The 15109-nt window shown below is 45.2% G+C and overlaps 1 protein-coding gene across 4 annotated transcripts in view; it reads right to left on the reverse strand.

The window, feature by feature from the left end:
• The window catches only part of LOC149349292 (E3 ubiquitin-protein ligase KCMF1-like), an 88143-nt gene that overhangs the window by 68431 nt on the left and 4603 nt on the right, over positions 1-15109 (reverse strand). For all 4 annotated transcript variants that reach the window (XM_089578232.1, XM_089578234.1, XM_089578231.1 and 1 more), the window contains one exon: positions 6919-7086. In XM_089578232.1, coding sequence (XP_089434358.1) covers positions 6919-7066 — 148 coding nt within the window. In that variant the 5' untranslated portion in view covers positions 7067-7086. The remainder of the gene's footprint in view (positions 1-6918; positions 7087-15109) is intronic.

Below are 15109 nucleotides of genomic sequence, written 5' to 3' on the forward strand. Positions count from 1 at the left end.
GAGCCAACAAAGAGTTGCTCAGCTATGACTCGGCACATTCCAAGGTGGTAAAAAGAGCCTCGCTTTGCTTGGATTCTGCTCTTCAAAAATCTTGCCCTCATAAAATTCAACAGAGTATAAATGATCAGGTTTCGCAACTCTTAAGAGCAGGCTTCCCTGGACTGGTCATTTCAGCTGTTGCTGAAACACTGATGCAAGAACAAAAAGGTGTCCGGAAAAGAACTGAACCCCTTCCTCAAAGCCGGTGGTGGTCCCTTATGTGCACCAACTCTCCCACAACCTGAAAAAAGTGGCTGGTAGGCACCCCTTGGTGTTCTCTGCACCCAACAAGCTGTCAAAGCATTGCCCTCACATCACTGGTTGTGCTGGCAGGGGCTGCAACAAGAAGCATGGGGATGCCTATGCTAAATGTGCCACAGCTGTGGTTTACCGCATCCCCCTCTCTTGTGGGGCTTTATACGTTGGCCAAACTGGCCGCTGCATTGATGACCGGCTACGGGAGCATGCTAATACCGTAGAAAATAAGGACACAAATGCGAACCTCGTGCGGCACCTTGCTATGTGTGAGAGCACGTGTAGGGCAAGATTCGAGAGGACCACGATTCTTGGCAAGAGCGGGAACAATAAGGCTAGGCTCCTTCTAGAGGCCTATTACATCGAAAAGTTGTCAGAGCGTTGTACGAGTGATACATCTGTTCACGTGTATTCCACTGAATGTGCTTTTTAGACTGGTTTTTTTTAGTGACTTGTTGCCAGACTGCTGTGCCTTATCTGCCCTCTCTACGCGCATGCTCGCCGTTTTTTCCCTTTTTATACGCCTTGTATGATCACGTGAATAAACAGTTGGTAGTAGCGCTTGTGAATGACTTATGTGTCCTTTCTTTCTGTCCCTTGTCCATTTTTTGTGCTAACTTCAGGAAAAATTGGGAAAGATGTGCCAGCATTTCGTAATGTACCATGTTTAAGGGCCACACCCGTGTATGGGCCACAACCGTGTATGGGCCACACCGTGTTTTCCCTAAGGAAATATTAAAAAAAAAAAAATCCATGTAAGGGCCACATCCAAACTTTCAACAAACCACGAAATGCACGCGTCATGGCCTCCGCGATCAGCTCCGGCTGCGAGCAGCGGCGGCGCGCTCAATTGTGGAGGCCACACACATGCACAGCAGCTTTCAGGTGCCGCGTCTCATCATCATCATCGCATCAACTTTTTCTCCCATCCCCAGCTCCAGCTTTTAGTGGCTGTCAAAGGCACAGGAGCTGTGGTAGCGCGTTAGTTCGCCGCCGAGTGTTGCAATTTTAGCACGATAGGTAAGCACCTCAATAGCTACACGGTTAGGAGTTAGCTGTTGGCCGCAGCAAGCGTGCGGCGGGCAGGAAATTCGACGTGGCAGAACACAGAACACAAGCTGCAAGGCAAGCCGTGCAAGTTTCCTGAGCTGGAATAAGAGCTGCTCTGCCATGCGATGGAAGTGCAGAACAACAGCGGACATGCTGTGTGACTTCTTGTGGGATGTGCATGCACCAGAGCAGAGCACGAGCTCGGGGTCTGAAGACTCCACAAGTGACGACTGAACATAGAATAAACGCCACTCATTCCCTGATTGGTGTATGTTTACTTTAAAAAAAAAAAAAAACTTTTTTTCACACACCACATGTATGGGCCGCACCCTCAAAATTGGCCCTCAAAACTGGAAAAAAGTGCGGCCCTTACACACATTTATATGGTATTACATCAGGCCCGGGAGCAGTCTGTTTGCTGGCAGATAGAACTCTTGTTTATTTCTTGGATTGTAATTAATCTATTAATGGTTCATCTGTGCAACCCCTTGTTGGTGGTCTGTTTCTCTCAGCTGCATTTTTGTATTTTGAAAATGATTCCGTGTAGTGTGAGGAACTGGAAACACTTGAGAAATGTTCACCTTGGATGTTCCTCTACACCTGTTTTTGTTTCAGGGGCTGTAAGAAAAGGAATTGTGAAAGTGGAGAAGTTGCTTACAAACTTGCTCCCACAGTTTTTTTTGGATGTGATTGGAACTGCTTATGGACGATATGTAATTTTTCCAGGAAGCTTTCTCAGCATTGTGACGCATATGCCGTGCATTAGCTCTCGCTTTTTTAAAGTTTATAAGCTTCTCATGCATCAAGTACCAGCTGAAAATTCCCCAGGCTTTACTCTGCTCATTTTTCGCTTCTCTACATTTTTGTTATACCACACTTTATGGTTCTGTTACACCACTCCCGAAGACTAAGGAATAGCTTGTTGAAAACCAGTTTCACCCCCTTCGTTTTAAACGCAGCTGACCATCATCATCACTGTGCGCCAGGACAGCACTGGCTGGGCGAGGAGGGAAGTTTCTCCTCATGGGGTAAGCGGGTAAGCGGAAGAAGCGACGGGAGCGGTTGCAGCCGCACGCTTTCATCACCTTCCGCGGCAGGTGCACGGAGATCTGTTGCGCCTTGCTGGTGGACTTCTGGTTCCAGGCAGCGAAGCAAGCGCAGCAAACACACGCTCCCGTCACCCCCCCCCCCCCCCCTCCAGCAAATTCTCGGGGATGGCTTTGCCCCAAGAATGCGGTGCGCACGGAAAAACCCAGCCGCCATTGTTGGCACGGACACACGTTCGCCACAGATACCTCCGAAGTCGCGCCCCTGCCACAGCCGGCAAGTCGGAAACCCTTCTTATGTAGCCTTCTATTTCCGAGGAACGCCCCATTGATGTTTTGTAGCTAGCTGGCCCGCTCTGTGTATTATTTACAACTGCAATAAATAGCATATCAGTGTTCACACTTTGTTGTCCCTCTTTTTGTTCCCTCGAGCACAAACCCCTCTGCGGTTAGCAAGCGGGAACACTGCATCCACGGAGTGGAAGTGCACGGTGGAAGGTTGTCACTCCCAATATTTCCACAGGTTAGACGTGCCGCAGTAATGATACAGGATGTAACCATTTCATTCAGTTCATCAACACTAAGATGACCCGCAAATATTTTTTCTAGGGAGGCCTTTTCCTGGAACAGCTCCAAGTTAGCTATGTAAAGCTTCCAACGACGCAATTTGTTTGGGATGATTGATGGTGACTGACTACAAGCTGATTACTGCAGGCAGGTGATCACTTCCGTAGGGGTTGCCCCATTTAAAATCCATAAAAATAGACTGAACTAAAAGACAAGTCTATACAGCTCATTTTTCCCTAGCTTGGAGAACAGTATACATTTTTGCCTGTATTGAGCAGGCAGACATTATTGGAAAGAATAAAATGTCCTAAAATAGATCCCTAGTATCTGTTTGCGGACTTCCCGAAAAACCAGAACGAGTATTAAAGGTGCACTGAAGAGGAATCTGAACTCGTCTTTTTGCCACGGAAACTCAATCTACATGTTCCGAGCATTCTTAGAAACTTCGATTTATGGCCCTGTGTGGCCGATTTCCCTAATTAAATTGAATTAACGTCCGGCTCCCGCCTTTTTTTCGAATTCTCCCCCGTACAGTGGGTGGAGTCGACCCAACGCGTGGAGTGCCTTTCAGCCAGCTCCGTGGAGGCCTTGCTTTCGCTTTATTTTGTTTTTTAGGTTTCCGTGAATAAATAGTTTCATTCGCAGATAATATAGCCGCAAAATAAGCCCGCAGAAATAAAAATACGCGCGGACTATTTGCTTCTACAGACTACTACGAATTACTCCACCGATGGCAGAGTGGCAAGCCGCCACGGGACTGGGTGAAAGGCACTCCACGCGTTGGTCGACTCCGCCCACCGTACGGAGACAATTGAAAAAAAAAAGGTGGGAGCCGGACGTTAATTCAATTTAATTAGGGAAATCGGCCACGCAGGGCAATAAATCGAGGTTTCCAAGAATGCTCGGAACGTGCAGATTGAGTTCCCGCGGCAAAAAGACGAGTTCAGATTCCTCTTCACTGCACCTTTAAAATCACCCCCCAACTACCAGATATGGCTCTAGTAAACTGTTCTTTAAAGTATTTTTAAGCTGTGAAGTGTAACTGTTAGGTGTGGCTCAGATATATAGAACATATTGTGATTATTTTAAAATGAAGGACAGTGACTGCATTTGTTTTGAGCTAGATTTCGTGGGTTGCAATGCCAGTAAGGAAGCAAGTAGCAACCCCTCCAGAGAGCCTATCACCTACCTTGCTCTCGGCCACACTGAAAGACTTGCCTTTTCTTTAAAATATTGTTTGGGACCTAAGTTGGTTTCCTGTAGACAAAAAGTGTGTTAAAATCTCTTTGATGTCACTGTAGTTATTTAATAGTCCACGGCAGTTGCAGCATATAAGGAAAGCCATGCTGGATTATTTTTGAGAGTGTAGTCTAAAGCTTAAGATAATGGTTTTGGGGGTGCCATTACTGGGGTCTTTTTTTTTTGTGCTGTGCCACCTCTGCAGCGAGGGCAGAGCTTACCATCAACCTCAAGAACGGATGGCAATGCGAAAAGAGTGAAGTCTCTTGTAAAAACAGATCGTTGACTCACTGTGAGATTGACGAGTCAGCAGTTGAATTTGAACGTTTTTACCGTCTATCAAATCTTAACACAGGATTTGGGTATGCGCAAAGTGTGCGCGAAGATGGTTCCAAAGAACCTCACCACTGAGCAGAACAACAGAAAAGATGTGTGTCTTGATCTTCTGGAGTGCCTAGAGAGGGAGCCAGAATCCTTCAATCGCATTACAACAGGTGACGAATCGTGGATTTTTGAATATGATCCCGAGACAAAACGCCAAAATCGGGAGTGGCACACCACAGACTCTCCCCGTCCAAGGAAAGCGAGAATGAGCAAATCGAAAATTAAATCGATGCTCATTTGTTTTTTTTTTTGACAGTCGGGGGATCGTCCTCAAGGAATCTGTGCCTCCAGGACAAACTCTCAATCATTTTTTTATCGTGAAGTTCTTGAAAGACTCAAGAAACGGGCGGCACGTGTGCGACCATGCGCTGCACGGACATGGATGCTTCACCACAACAATGCACCCTGTCACATGGCAATGTCCATTAATGATTTTTTGGCAAGAAACAGTGTCCCTGTGGTTCCTCAGCCCCCCTATTCACCGGATCCCAGTCCCTGTGACTTTTTTTATTTCCACGGCTCAAAACCCGCTTGAAAAGGCGTCACTTTGGTACTCTGGATAATATCCAGAAGAGTGAGCTGAAACGTATTCCAGCAGAAGCCTTCCAGAACGAAGATGGGAAACAACGTCTCCGCCGCTGTGTAAATGCAGAAGGGTGCTATATTGAAGGGGATAACCTTGATGTGTACAAAGAATAAAATTCATGGTTACAAAAAAATTAGTCTCATTACTTGGAATACTTTTCTAACACACCTTGTATTTCATAACTAAAGTGCTTCGTCATAATTGAGCATTTTTATGTGGTGTACCTCAATAGCAATATAAATAGCATAGCTCCACATGGCAGGTCTTTGGCTACCGCTCTATTTCAATCGGAACCGAAAAATATTAAGAGAAAGTGTTAACGACCAAAAATTGCCTAATTAGGCTCGAGTTATTCTCTCATAATATGGGAACTAATTACGATAATGAAACTAATTTTCTTTTTGAAAACAGGAGGATGAAATACATATACACACCTAATTTCATCACAATATCGCTAATAATAAAAATTCATTGCGTCTATGGAAACTCACTGTATGGACAATCGACAAGAGTTAAAATGCACAGAACCTCGTGTTTTTTGCCCCATTAGTGTGGACAGCGATGAGAACAAAATCTCGACTTCTCTAACCAGAAGAAATTGAAAAATATTCGCTTTTCTGTATTTTCAGTGTTGGGCACCACCGAAAGGCAGTGCGAAAGAGCAATTGCCTGAATGATGGCTTTTTTGTGTGGCTTTAAACATTGCAGTGCTAAGGTGCCCAATCAACTTGTCTCATCTTTGGCCATAGTGCATGACTGATTATCTGTACCTTGTGCTCTATGGAAAACCATCTGAGGCAGCTGTTAGCTAACTTAGCACATATACGTACTACTAGCAATACGAGGTATGTCAACAGTCGCAGTAGCAGATCACACCACCATGTGTCTCATAGATCACTAGGAACTTCTGATGGTGCGAAAGCACTACTTCACGGGGTCTAACCGGTTTGTGTGAAGCTTGACCTTGAAGGTGACTTTGGCAAAGCCTGCCACAGCAACAACCCATGCGGAAATAAAATAAATATTGGTTCAAAACCCGCATGAACAGATCAGCTTCGCTGGCCACTGCATGACGGCAGCCGATCATGCCTTGTGTTAAACTGCTACACAGTCTCGCGTTGTGCATTGCATATAGTAGTCTTTATCAACTTTCACCTTCAGCGCGAACAGATCAGATCAGCTTAGCCTCGATAAGAATTTAACCAAAGTCTAATATTATTGCCAGACGTGCCGCTGACCCGGTAAAGCAAAACTATAAGCCAACTAGGCTAGAGACATGGTTTCGCACGTCTACTCTGTTTAGCTACGTTAAACCGTGCAACTTTTTCTTCATGACTCGTTAGTACAGATCACTTGCTTTATGGAGATTTTTGCTTGAGAACCAGTGTCTATATTAATGAAGCACAACTGTACTATAAAACAGAAAAAATTTTTTTTTCCCCACCTGGCATTTGAAGCACTGAGGGCATTATAGTCTGATACAATTCAAGAACAAAGTGGCAAATGCCCCTCAAAGTACATTCTCCAGCCCATTTTGGTTAATCCCCTTGGACCAGCCAGCATGACCTCACAGGGGGTGGCAGAATTAACCATGGCTTAATCGGATCAACCTGGACAGCCTCCACTGAGTGGCCTCTGCTGCTGCTCCTTTCTAGAGTTGTACTAATCAATTATGGTTAAGCAGGCAGCCAGCCATTGGAGCGCCCAGCAACAATGCGATCCTGTGAGAGCAAAAATCATCGATGTACTTACCAAAGTCGGAGCGCGTCAAAATGCACTGCATGGCGTGGTCTGGAGTATGCCTAGTGTTAGTAGCTCCTGCCTCGTAACACGTGCCACAGAGGTCGTAGTCGTAACAGATCAGACACTTGTAGCGCTTGCCCCGAAAGTTTGCTTTCATACAGGAATCACAGCTCACACCTGCAACACAGCCAAGAAAAAAAAAAGGGGGAGCACCATGATGAGAGGACTGTTACAAACACTCTCCCACCACTTAGGCCCAGGAACGACGGTCTACAGCTGTTTCCACTGAAGGCGAATTTTTTTGCAACTGGTCGACTCGACAGAGCCCAGCAAGTGTTTCATACCTTTTTAAGCATTCACCCTGTGCTTTCTTGCTATACGCATCATTTGTTGCGCTGTCGTTCCTTTTATTGAAGGGGGGACAAGCAAATAAAATGGCCGATTTGGTCAACATTTTTTATTCCGCAATTAACTTTTTTTTCTGTCTTTGGCCTCCATGTGTCTCGTGACAAAAATATAACAAAATATGCAGTGCGAATTTAGAAAATTTTTTTTTTTATGTGTGCTTATCGAAAATTGCGAGTCTCGACGCATCGCAGATTACGTGAGCTTCTGATGACTGACCACCATCTTAGTACCACTATGGAGAGGAAAGACCGACGATCAGGGCTTCCGGTGGTTGCAATGCCACATTTATCAACCAAAAGCAAAAGCATACGAGGCACACAAACGAACGCTGATTATCTGAGATTGCTATCATTCATCTTTTTTATTGTGCATGAATCCTGGAGACGTCGAGGACTGCAATAAAATCGAAAATTATTTCTGCAAGAACTGCTTTTATGCAAATATAGTAACTAATTCCCATGAGTACTCGGCTTCTAAAAACAGAACTAATAGCTTCACTGCACAGAAGAGGGCTTTATGAAAACCTGAACTTGCACTTTCTACTCATTCATGCCCTAACAGCAGCTAACTTAAAATAAAATGCATATCTATACCTTTATATCTGCATGTCTATAGCCATACAAAGTTACATACCTATACCAAATTAGGTTGCATTACACGCATATCTCACGAAAGTAGCTTTGAATGCCACATCCCCCCCTCTTTAAAAACAATTCCTGCACAACTGCTGAGCCATAAAGCACTGACTCCATCAAGCTTGAACATTTTGTACATTTTTTAGCGAGAGATTCCTAAAACAGTCCACAAAGTAGAAAGGTACATTGTTTTCCCAAGGCCATGCTACCATGCCCCATTGTGCATGCTGCATCTCCGAAATGCAGCCTCATGGCAGTGCTATGGCCCACAGCTCATAATCGTAGAGTTTTCTTCCCCAATCAGCCTATATGTCCTCAGCGCAATAGAGGAGTTTGCCGAGAAAGTCACCGCTACCGTATGCGAAAAACAGGCACTCAATATACATTTAGGACTCAACTTGCATTTGTAAACCAATCCCGCAATACTTGCAAGAAAAACAAACAGAAACGGGTGCGCAGCACACACTATGTGGCGTGCAGACCAACAATAGAAAAAGGAGCCCTTACCACAATAGTTCACTTGTCACAGTGATCAGGAACAGCGGTTACAGGGCAAATTATATTAAAAAATTATAACGCGTGTAAAATGCATTAAAGGTGCAGTGAAGAGGAATCTGAACTTGTCTTTTTGCCGCAGGAACTCAATCTACACGTTCCAAGCATTCTTAGCAACTGCGATTTATTACCCTGTGTGGCCGATTTCTCTAATTAAATCGAATTAACGTCTGGCTCCCGCCTTTTTTTTTTCAATTCTCCTCGTACGATGGGCGGAGTGGACCAACGCGTGGAGTGCCTTTCAGCCAGCTCCGTGGAGGCTTTGCTTTCGCTTCATTATGTTTTTTAGGTTTCCATGAATAAATAGTTTCATTCGTAGATAATATAGCCGCAAAACATGCCCGCAGGAATAAAAATACGCGCGGACTATTTGCTTTCGTGTATTACTACGTATTACTCCGCCGATGGCAGAGCGGCAAGCCGCCACAGGACTGGGTGAAAGGCACTCCACGCGTTGGTCGACTCCACCCACCGTACGGGGAGAATTAAAAAAAAAAAAGGCGGGAGCCGGACATTAATCAGATTTAATTAGGGAAATCGGCCACACGCCAATAAGTCGAGGTTTCTAAGAATGCTCGGAACGTGTAGATTGAGTTCCCGCGGCAGAAAGACGAATTCAGATTCCTCTTCACTGCACCTTTAAAGGAAAATACAATGGTTTGTGAATTTTTCAGAAAAATGCATTAAAATTATGAGATTCCTTTCCATGACTCCATTAATAGAAACAGCAGACACTGATGAACTTCACCTTGAAATTACAAGCGTTAAACGGTATTCCCAAAGGTGGCCAGCACAACAACCAGCCCCACCGCGTGTTCGCCAAATGCAGCCGGTACAACCAGCGATGACAGCGCCGCCCACCGGCAGGTAGCAGCCACATTAAGGCTGGTTATAAATATTCATTCAGAACGACGGCTTGACATTGCCGCTATGGCGCAGTGGATTAGAGGCACGTGTTGCGTATGGAAGGTCGGCCGTTCGACTCCGCTCTCTGTACTGTAATTTTATTGTTTTTTTAATTTCATTTTTTTTTCATTTTATCCCTTTTAGGTCGCAAATCGTGATGCATAGTGGCATATAACGCCGTTTAAGAGGATTTATTATCCCTTTTAGGTAAGCAGTTGTGACAATCTTCAGTCACCGTGATCAATTCACCGTGGTTTCAAGCCTTGTGGCTGTACAGGCTGCAGTTGGCGAATACGCAGCCCCACCATACCCGCGTGGCTCCAATTAGCTCTCATATGTAAATATTTCATGACGCAAAGCCGAAACGCATAGATGCATGACAAGACAAAGCGCTTCTGTGTATTTCGTCTGTTTTTTGCACCGTCAAATATTTACATATGATCCAAACCCAACTAGCTCAACAGCAAGCTCTCTTAAACCAATTAGCCCCTCTGCCCTGCCACTGTTCGCCAGGGTGTTTGCGCTAGCAAAGCAAAAGCTCTCCTAGTCAAGGAGACTAGACTATCTGGTTTATGGCTCGCAAAAACCACTCATGATGTGGCCACTATTTGAAACCGGCTCAAGATGAGACTCATTCTACTACTTACTCTGAATTGAACAGCCAATTAGACGCCCACATGACATGCTTCCTTGTCAACCACCACTGATGCTAGGAAGTTTTCTTTTACTCTCCCTCAGTTACCTTAAGGAATTTGTTGCCACTCCCTGAAATGCCCAATGCACGGCTCCAAAGTGACCACTAACTGTGGCAGAGCCAACAAGAGAGATACCATGAAAGCAGCCTACTAGTGGCATCGCACATTCACCACGCCTTTCACCCATGCACACGAGAAAGAAATGTTCATGCAAGACTTTGTGGGCAAATGTAGCAACAGAAAAGCAGTTCCATAATCCCTTGTTGGATCTGCCACTTATAGTCTAAAAAGCAACCCACCTCTAGCCCTGCATGCCTCAAGGGGTAGACCAAACGTAAAATTGTGGGGTCTGAAGCGACACAGGGGCTACAGTGAGTGGAGGGCTCTGGATTTATTTAGGACACCTGGGGGTTCTTTAACGTCGCTGACAACACGCAGCACATGGGCACCTCTAGCATTTCGCCTCCATCGAAACACAGAGTAATCTATTTGTGAAACTGAGTGTAACCAAGAGTTATTCTGCTTGAAGAAGCTTCAGATTGCTCAATTTTATTTCTCCCACAATTAGGCACCACATCTTCTTCATCACCTATAAGATGCTTTCAGAAAGACTGCCACAAAGCTAGCACTAGCGCTGCAATTAGCACATATCCGATAGCGGTGCTGCGAACGATAGCTCTACTACCAGCAAAACACAGTTGTGGATAGCAAGTCCTATTTTAGTGACAGATTCTTTAAACTACCAGGTGCTTCAGGGAAGCCCTCCAGAAAGACAGGCTTCCTGAGGTAAAAGGATGGCGTTCACAGCTGCACTAGCAGCGCTATCAGTCTTTGGTGAAAGTGAAAAACTGCAAGTCCCTGAGAATGGCATATGCGTTCCTCATAGCAACGTGTGCCCACTCACCGAGGTTGCTACACGCAGCCGAAATGCCACAACTATGGGTCTGAATGTTCCTCAGACCCGAAGTGTTCCTATTAAACGGCATTTCCACGACTTAGTAATGGCTGCCCTTGTTTCAGCTTCAGTTTGAAAAATGTACTTTGACGGCGTTTCCCAACACATTCCTTTTATGGATGCCGTTTTTAGGACGCTCTCGACATGCTACCAGGCAAAGTGTTTATGGAGCAAAAAAATTTCATTGCAGTAAGCCTTCAAGTTTAAAATTATTTTATTATTTGTTATCTATCTCGAATTTGTAGTAACTTACAAACGACTACTAATGATCTGGATAATAAAAGACGACATCATTGATAACACAAGGACTGTTCGTCACGGTGGCTCAGTGATTATGGTACTCTGCTCCTGACCGGAAATATGCGGGTTCGATCCCAGCAGTCGCATTTCGATGGAGGTGAAATGCTAGAAGCCCATGTGCTGTGCATTGCCAGTGCACATTAAAGGACCCCACGAAGTCGAACTTAACTTATCCTGAGCCCTCCACTGCGGCGTCCTTCACAGCCCAAGTCGGTTTGGGATGTTAAACACCATTAGCCAACCAAAAACTATCAAGCATAATATTTCAGTAGCTAGATATCACACACGGAGATGACACAAGCACCCCTGTACTTTTCATACGTCTATCCCAGAGCCCACAGTGAATGGCTGCATCGCTGCATCAATGCTTCATTCAGTGACCACTGGATTTGCAGCAACAGCCAGAAACAACAGAACCAATTCTGCACAGCCACCAACGGTCATCCAACAACCACTAAAGTTACATTTTTCTTTTGCTTTACCCAGCGGGGCCAGGGCACATAAATCGACTGTAAAGTATTACTGTGCCATCTGCCCTGCAGTCACACCTAACCCGCGAGCAGGTGGATTTCCCATTGGGCTCTCCGTGAAAGTTGCCCATTTGTGCAATCAGTGGACTCAGTGGCTGCAGCATCCGACTAGTTGGCCATGGTATGTACTAGTGCAGCCAATTTTTGAAAACGCTGCTCGTTTTTCTGGCCCGCCCAAGCAGCGGCTGTTGAAAGGGATGGACACAGCAGGAGGGAACACCCTTCCCTCAAACCGCCAGTCCCCACGTGTGGCCGAGCTTTGTGGGAAGAGTGACAGCTGTGGAGTAACCAACACTCTTACTTAAATGAATATTTCTCAAAGCACTACACCTAGCGGGATACTGTAGCACCAGTCGCAGGCTGTCATCAGCATGGACCACACAACAAGCTTGGCATGCTTTTGCTTCATAGTAGAGGTCATTATATTCAACTTCCTTGTGTTCATGCTTCACGATTCTCTGCTTGCATCTCGTGGTTGTATACTTTGGGTGACTACTTGCCCGATTCGGTCAGAATTAATTGGAAATCCCAAGCAACGGCAAACCAAAATGCAACCTTTCGCACAACGTACCGGCAGTGCCACCTCGCACCTGCCAAAGGAATGAGCAGGCGGGGATTCCTGAGCTCACCTGCGGCACTACTGAGGGCAGGCGTGACGCCATGCCTGCCAGCTCACAGGCCTGCCCAGTGCGGCCTGGCAGCCACTCGAAACATGTCCAAAATACAACGAAAATAACCGGAATGATGACTGGGTAATCACATTGTATGAATTAAAACCTAGCGCTTACTCAGTATTTCCAGATTTTCATTCACCGTCCCTTCAAGCGATGCAAATGAAAAAAGCCTCTGCATACAGGAGCAGCCGAGCATGTTGCCATGTTGAATTTTATGGCGGTACCAATGGATAAGAGTGAAGGAAAGCCACGTCGACTCAAAGATCCTCAAGGAATAGTTAAGAAACTCATTTTACTAATGCCTCTTGAGAACTGTGGCTTGTTGCAGCTCGCTCCTACAAATGAAAGGAATGTGTCAGCTGACATTTGATGCTGCCAGCGCCGAAGACCCCCATTGGTCCGCATGTGGAAAAGTATGTGGACTTTATTGTGGTTACCAATCCTCCTTTTGGCAAAAATACCAAGCCCTGGAAAGCAAGCTTCCAATCTGTGCAGTCTGACAATGAATCATGTGGTCCACAAAGGGCGTTCTTTGCCCACAGCTAACTGCTTCCTCGACACATTCAAGCCGATGTGGGCAGTCGGAAGGACGGCTGAATCACACATTTTGCAGTATCAACACATGCATTCGCACTTGTGCCATCCACCAGCTCGTTATCCACAGAGAGCCAGAGCCAGCCAGGTGCCAGTGGCTGGCAGCCTTCCAAACTACCAAGGCCCGAAAGGCGACTATAAATATGATGGTGCCCATGCTCTTGGATAAATTCACAAATTTGGAACTTGCATGTCCCTTCTACCATATTCAATGAAAAAATTAAAAAAAAACAACAGACCACATCTGTAGAATGCAGATAAAACTTTACAAGAATTCAATAGATGTCAACGCACAGCTACTACAAAAGTAAAGCGTGTTGCTAGGATGGTTGTTGTATATGTTCTTCAAAGCCGGCAAGTGCAACTAAGGGTGACCACAGAAAACAAGAGGCAGACAAGTGCTACCCAAGAAATGTTCCCTCGTTATGTTTGTGACCATACAAGTTATGCTCGCACTTCTCTAACAGTGCCACCCGAAATTAAGCATCTACTCTGCCTTGTTCAAAATGGCTGCACCGAACAACTGTGGCCGTCCACAATGTGAAGCAAAATGTGAAAGCAGCCATACACCTGTATTAGACATATGGAAATGCTCGGTTACCAGAAAGAATGCAACCTAGCGGCTTGGAATGTTTCGGCAGGAGTGATCATTACAAGAAAAACTAAAGACTTGAGCGAGCACTCCCACTAACCACAATGTTATGCTATATGCACTGCAGTAAGTAAGAAAACGCCCCCAAGCAAGATTCAGGGGCTAGGACAGCTCCAGAGCAGCCAAACAAAGCATGGCTTCAGCTGTGCAAGTGGCCACCATTTCATTTTCTGGTAGCTAGATCTTTACAGCATCACCAAGTTACAGTTACGACTAGTTGTTCAACAACTCAGATGGCAATCCAGTGATAGTGCAAAAAAAAAAAAAAGAACAAATCTGACGAGACACGACAGGCGTGCTGAACCACAGTGTGTGTCAAACAATACCCAGAACAGATGCAGATGCCGCACCTAAATACAGAGGTTAAGCTTGTCAAGGAACCCAAAAACACTTAACATTCTACCCTCTGTTTTTTTGTTAGTGGGATACTCGCCGGAGCATTTTGTTGTAATGTGCTGAACTTTACATTATTAAAAAGCAATAACCACCTTGAAAACTATTCCACTCATTCAATATACTTTTGAAGAACCTCATACTTCACCTTTGACTGTTAAAGAGCAATTCCTCTCGTTTTTTCTACTGCCTTGAATCTTACTGAAACTTTAAAACTATGTTCTTCGCAGTTTTCTGGTCCTTTGGGCCAAATATCACAGTGCGGCTGTGTTTTATTTCAGTGCACATGAATTTTAGAATTTGCCATTTCGTAGCCTCAATCAGCGAGAATTCTAGGGCAACCTTGCTTATGTAACGTCACTGGATGCATGGTCGTTGATTTCCACTCTGCATTTGCTGAAGGACAAAAGTTCAAGCTTGCTTGCCGTTTAAGACAAATAATGACCCAAGCCAGACCTTACAGTCGCCAGTTTAGCCAATCAATGTGCACACGACAGGTTTTGCGACATTATGTCATAGGTTGTCCTGTGATGTCGTTTGGTCGAAATTCTGGTTTTCACTGTTTTAACACACCTCTACTCATTACAGTCGAGCCCATTTATAACGAATCTGACTGCCACACGGATCCTGTTCGTCACATCCGTAGCAAGTGGACTCTCCATATAAAAGCCAGAAATATTTAGTCCGCCAAAGGTAGTAACTATTTCTTTAACAAACTGGGTTATGCACGTCTACTTGTTCAAAGCAAACCTTTCAGCAGCTCTTTCCAGACTCTTCAGGGCAGTCACCTTCTCACCGAGACTCTTGCCACCAACAATCAACTTTAAGGACAGGATATAATTATCTGTGATTGAAGCACCCACGGCAGCTGGTGGCAGGTCAGCCAGATTAACCAGATTCCTA

This window comes from Amblyomma mixtum, chromosome 3, assembly GCF_055824585.1.
Source record: "Amblyomma mixtum isolate Tamu chromosome 3, ASM5582458v1, whole genome shotgun sequence".
Lineage (NCBI taxonomy): Eukaryota > Metazoa > Arthropoda > Arachnida > Ixodida > Ixodidae > Amblyomma > Amblyomma mixtum.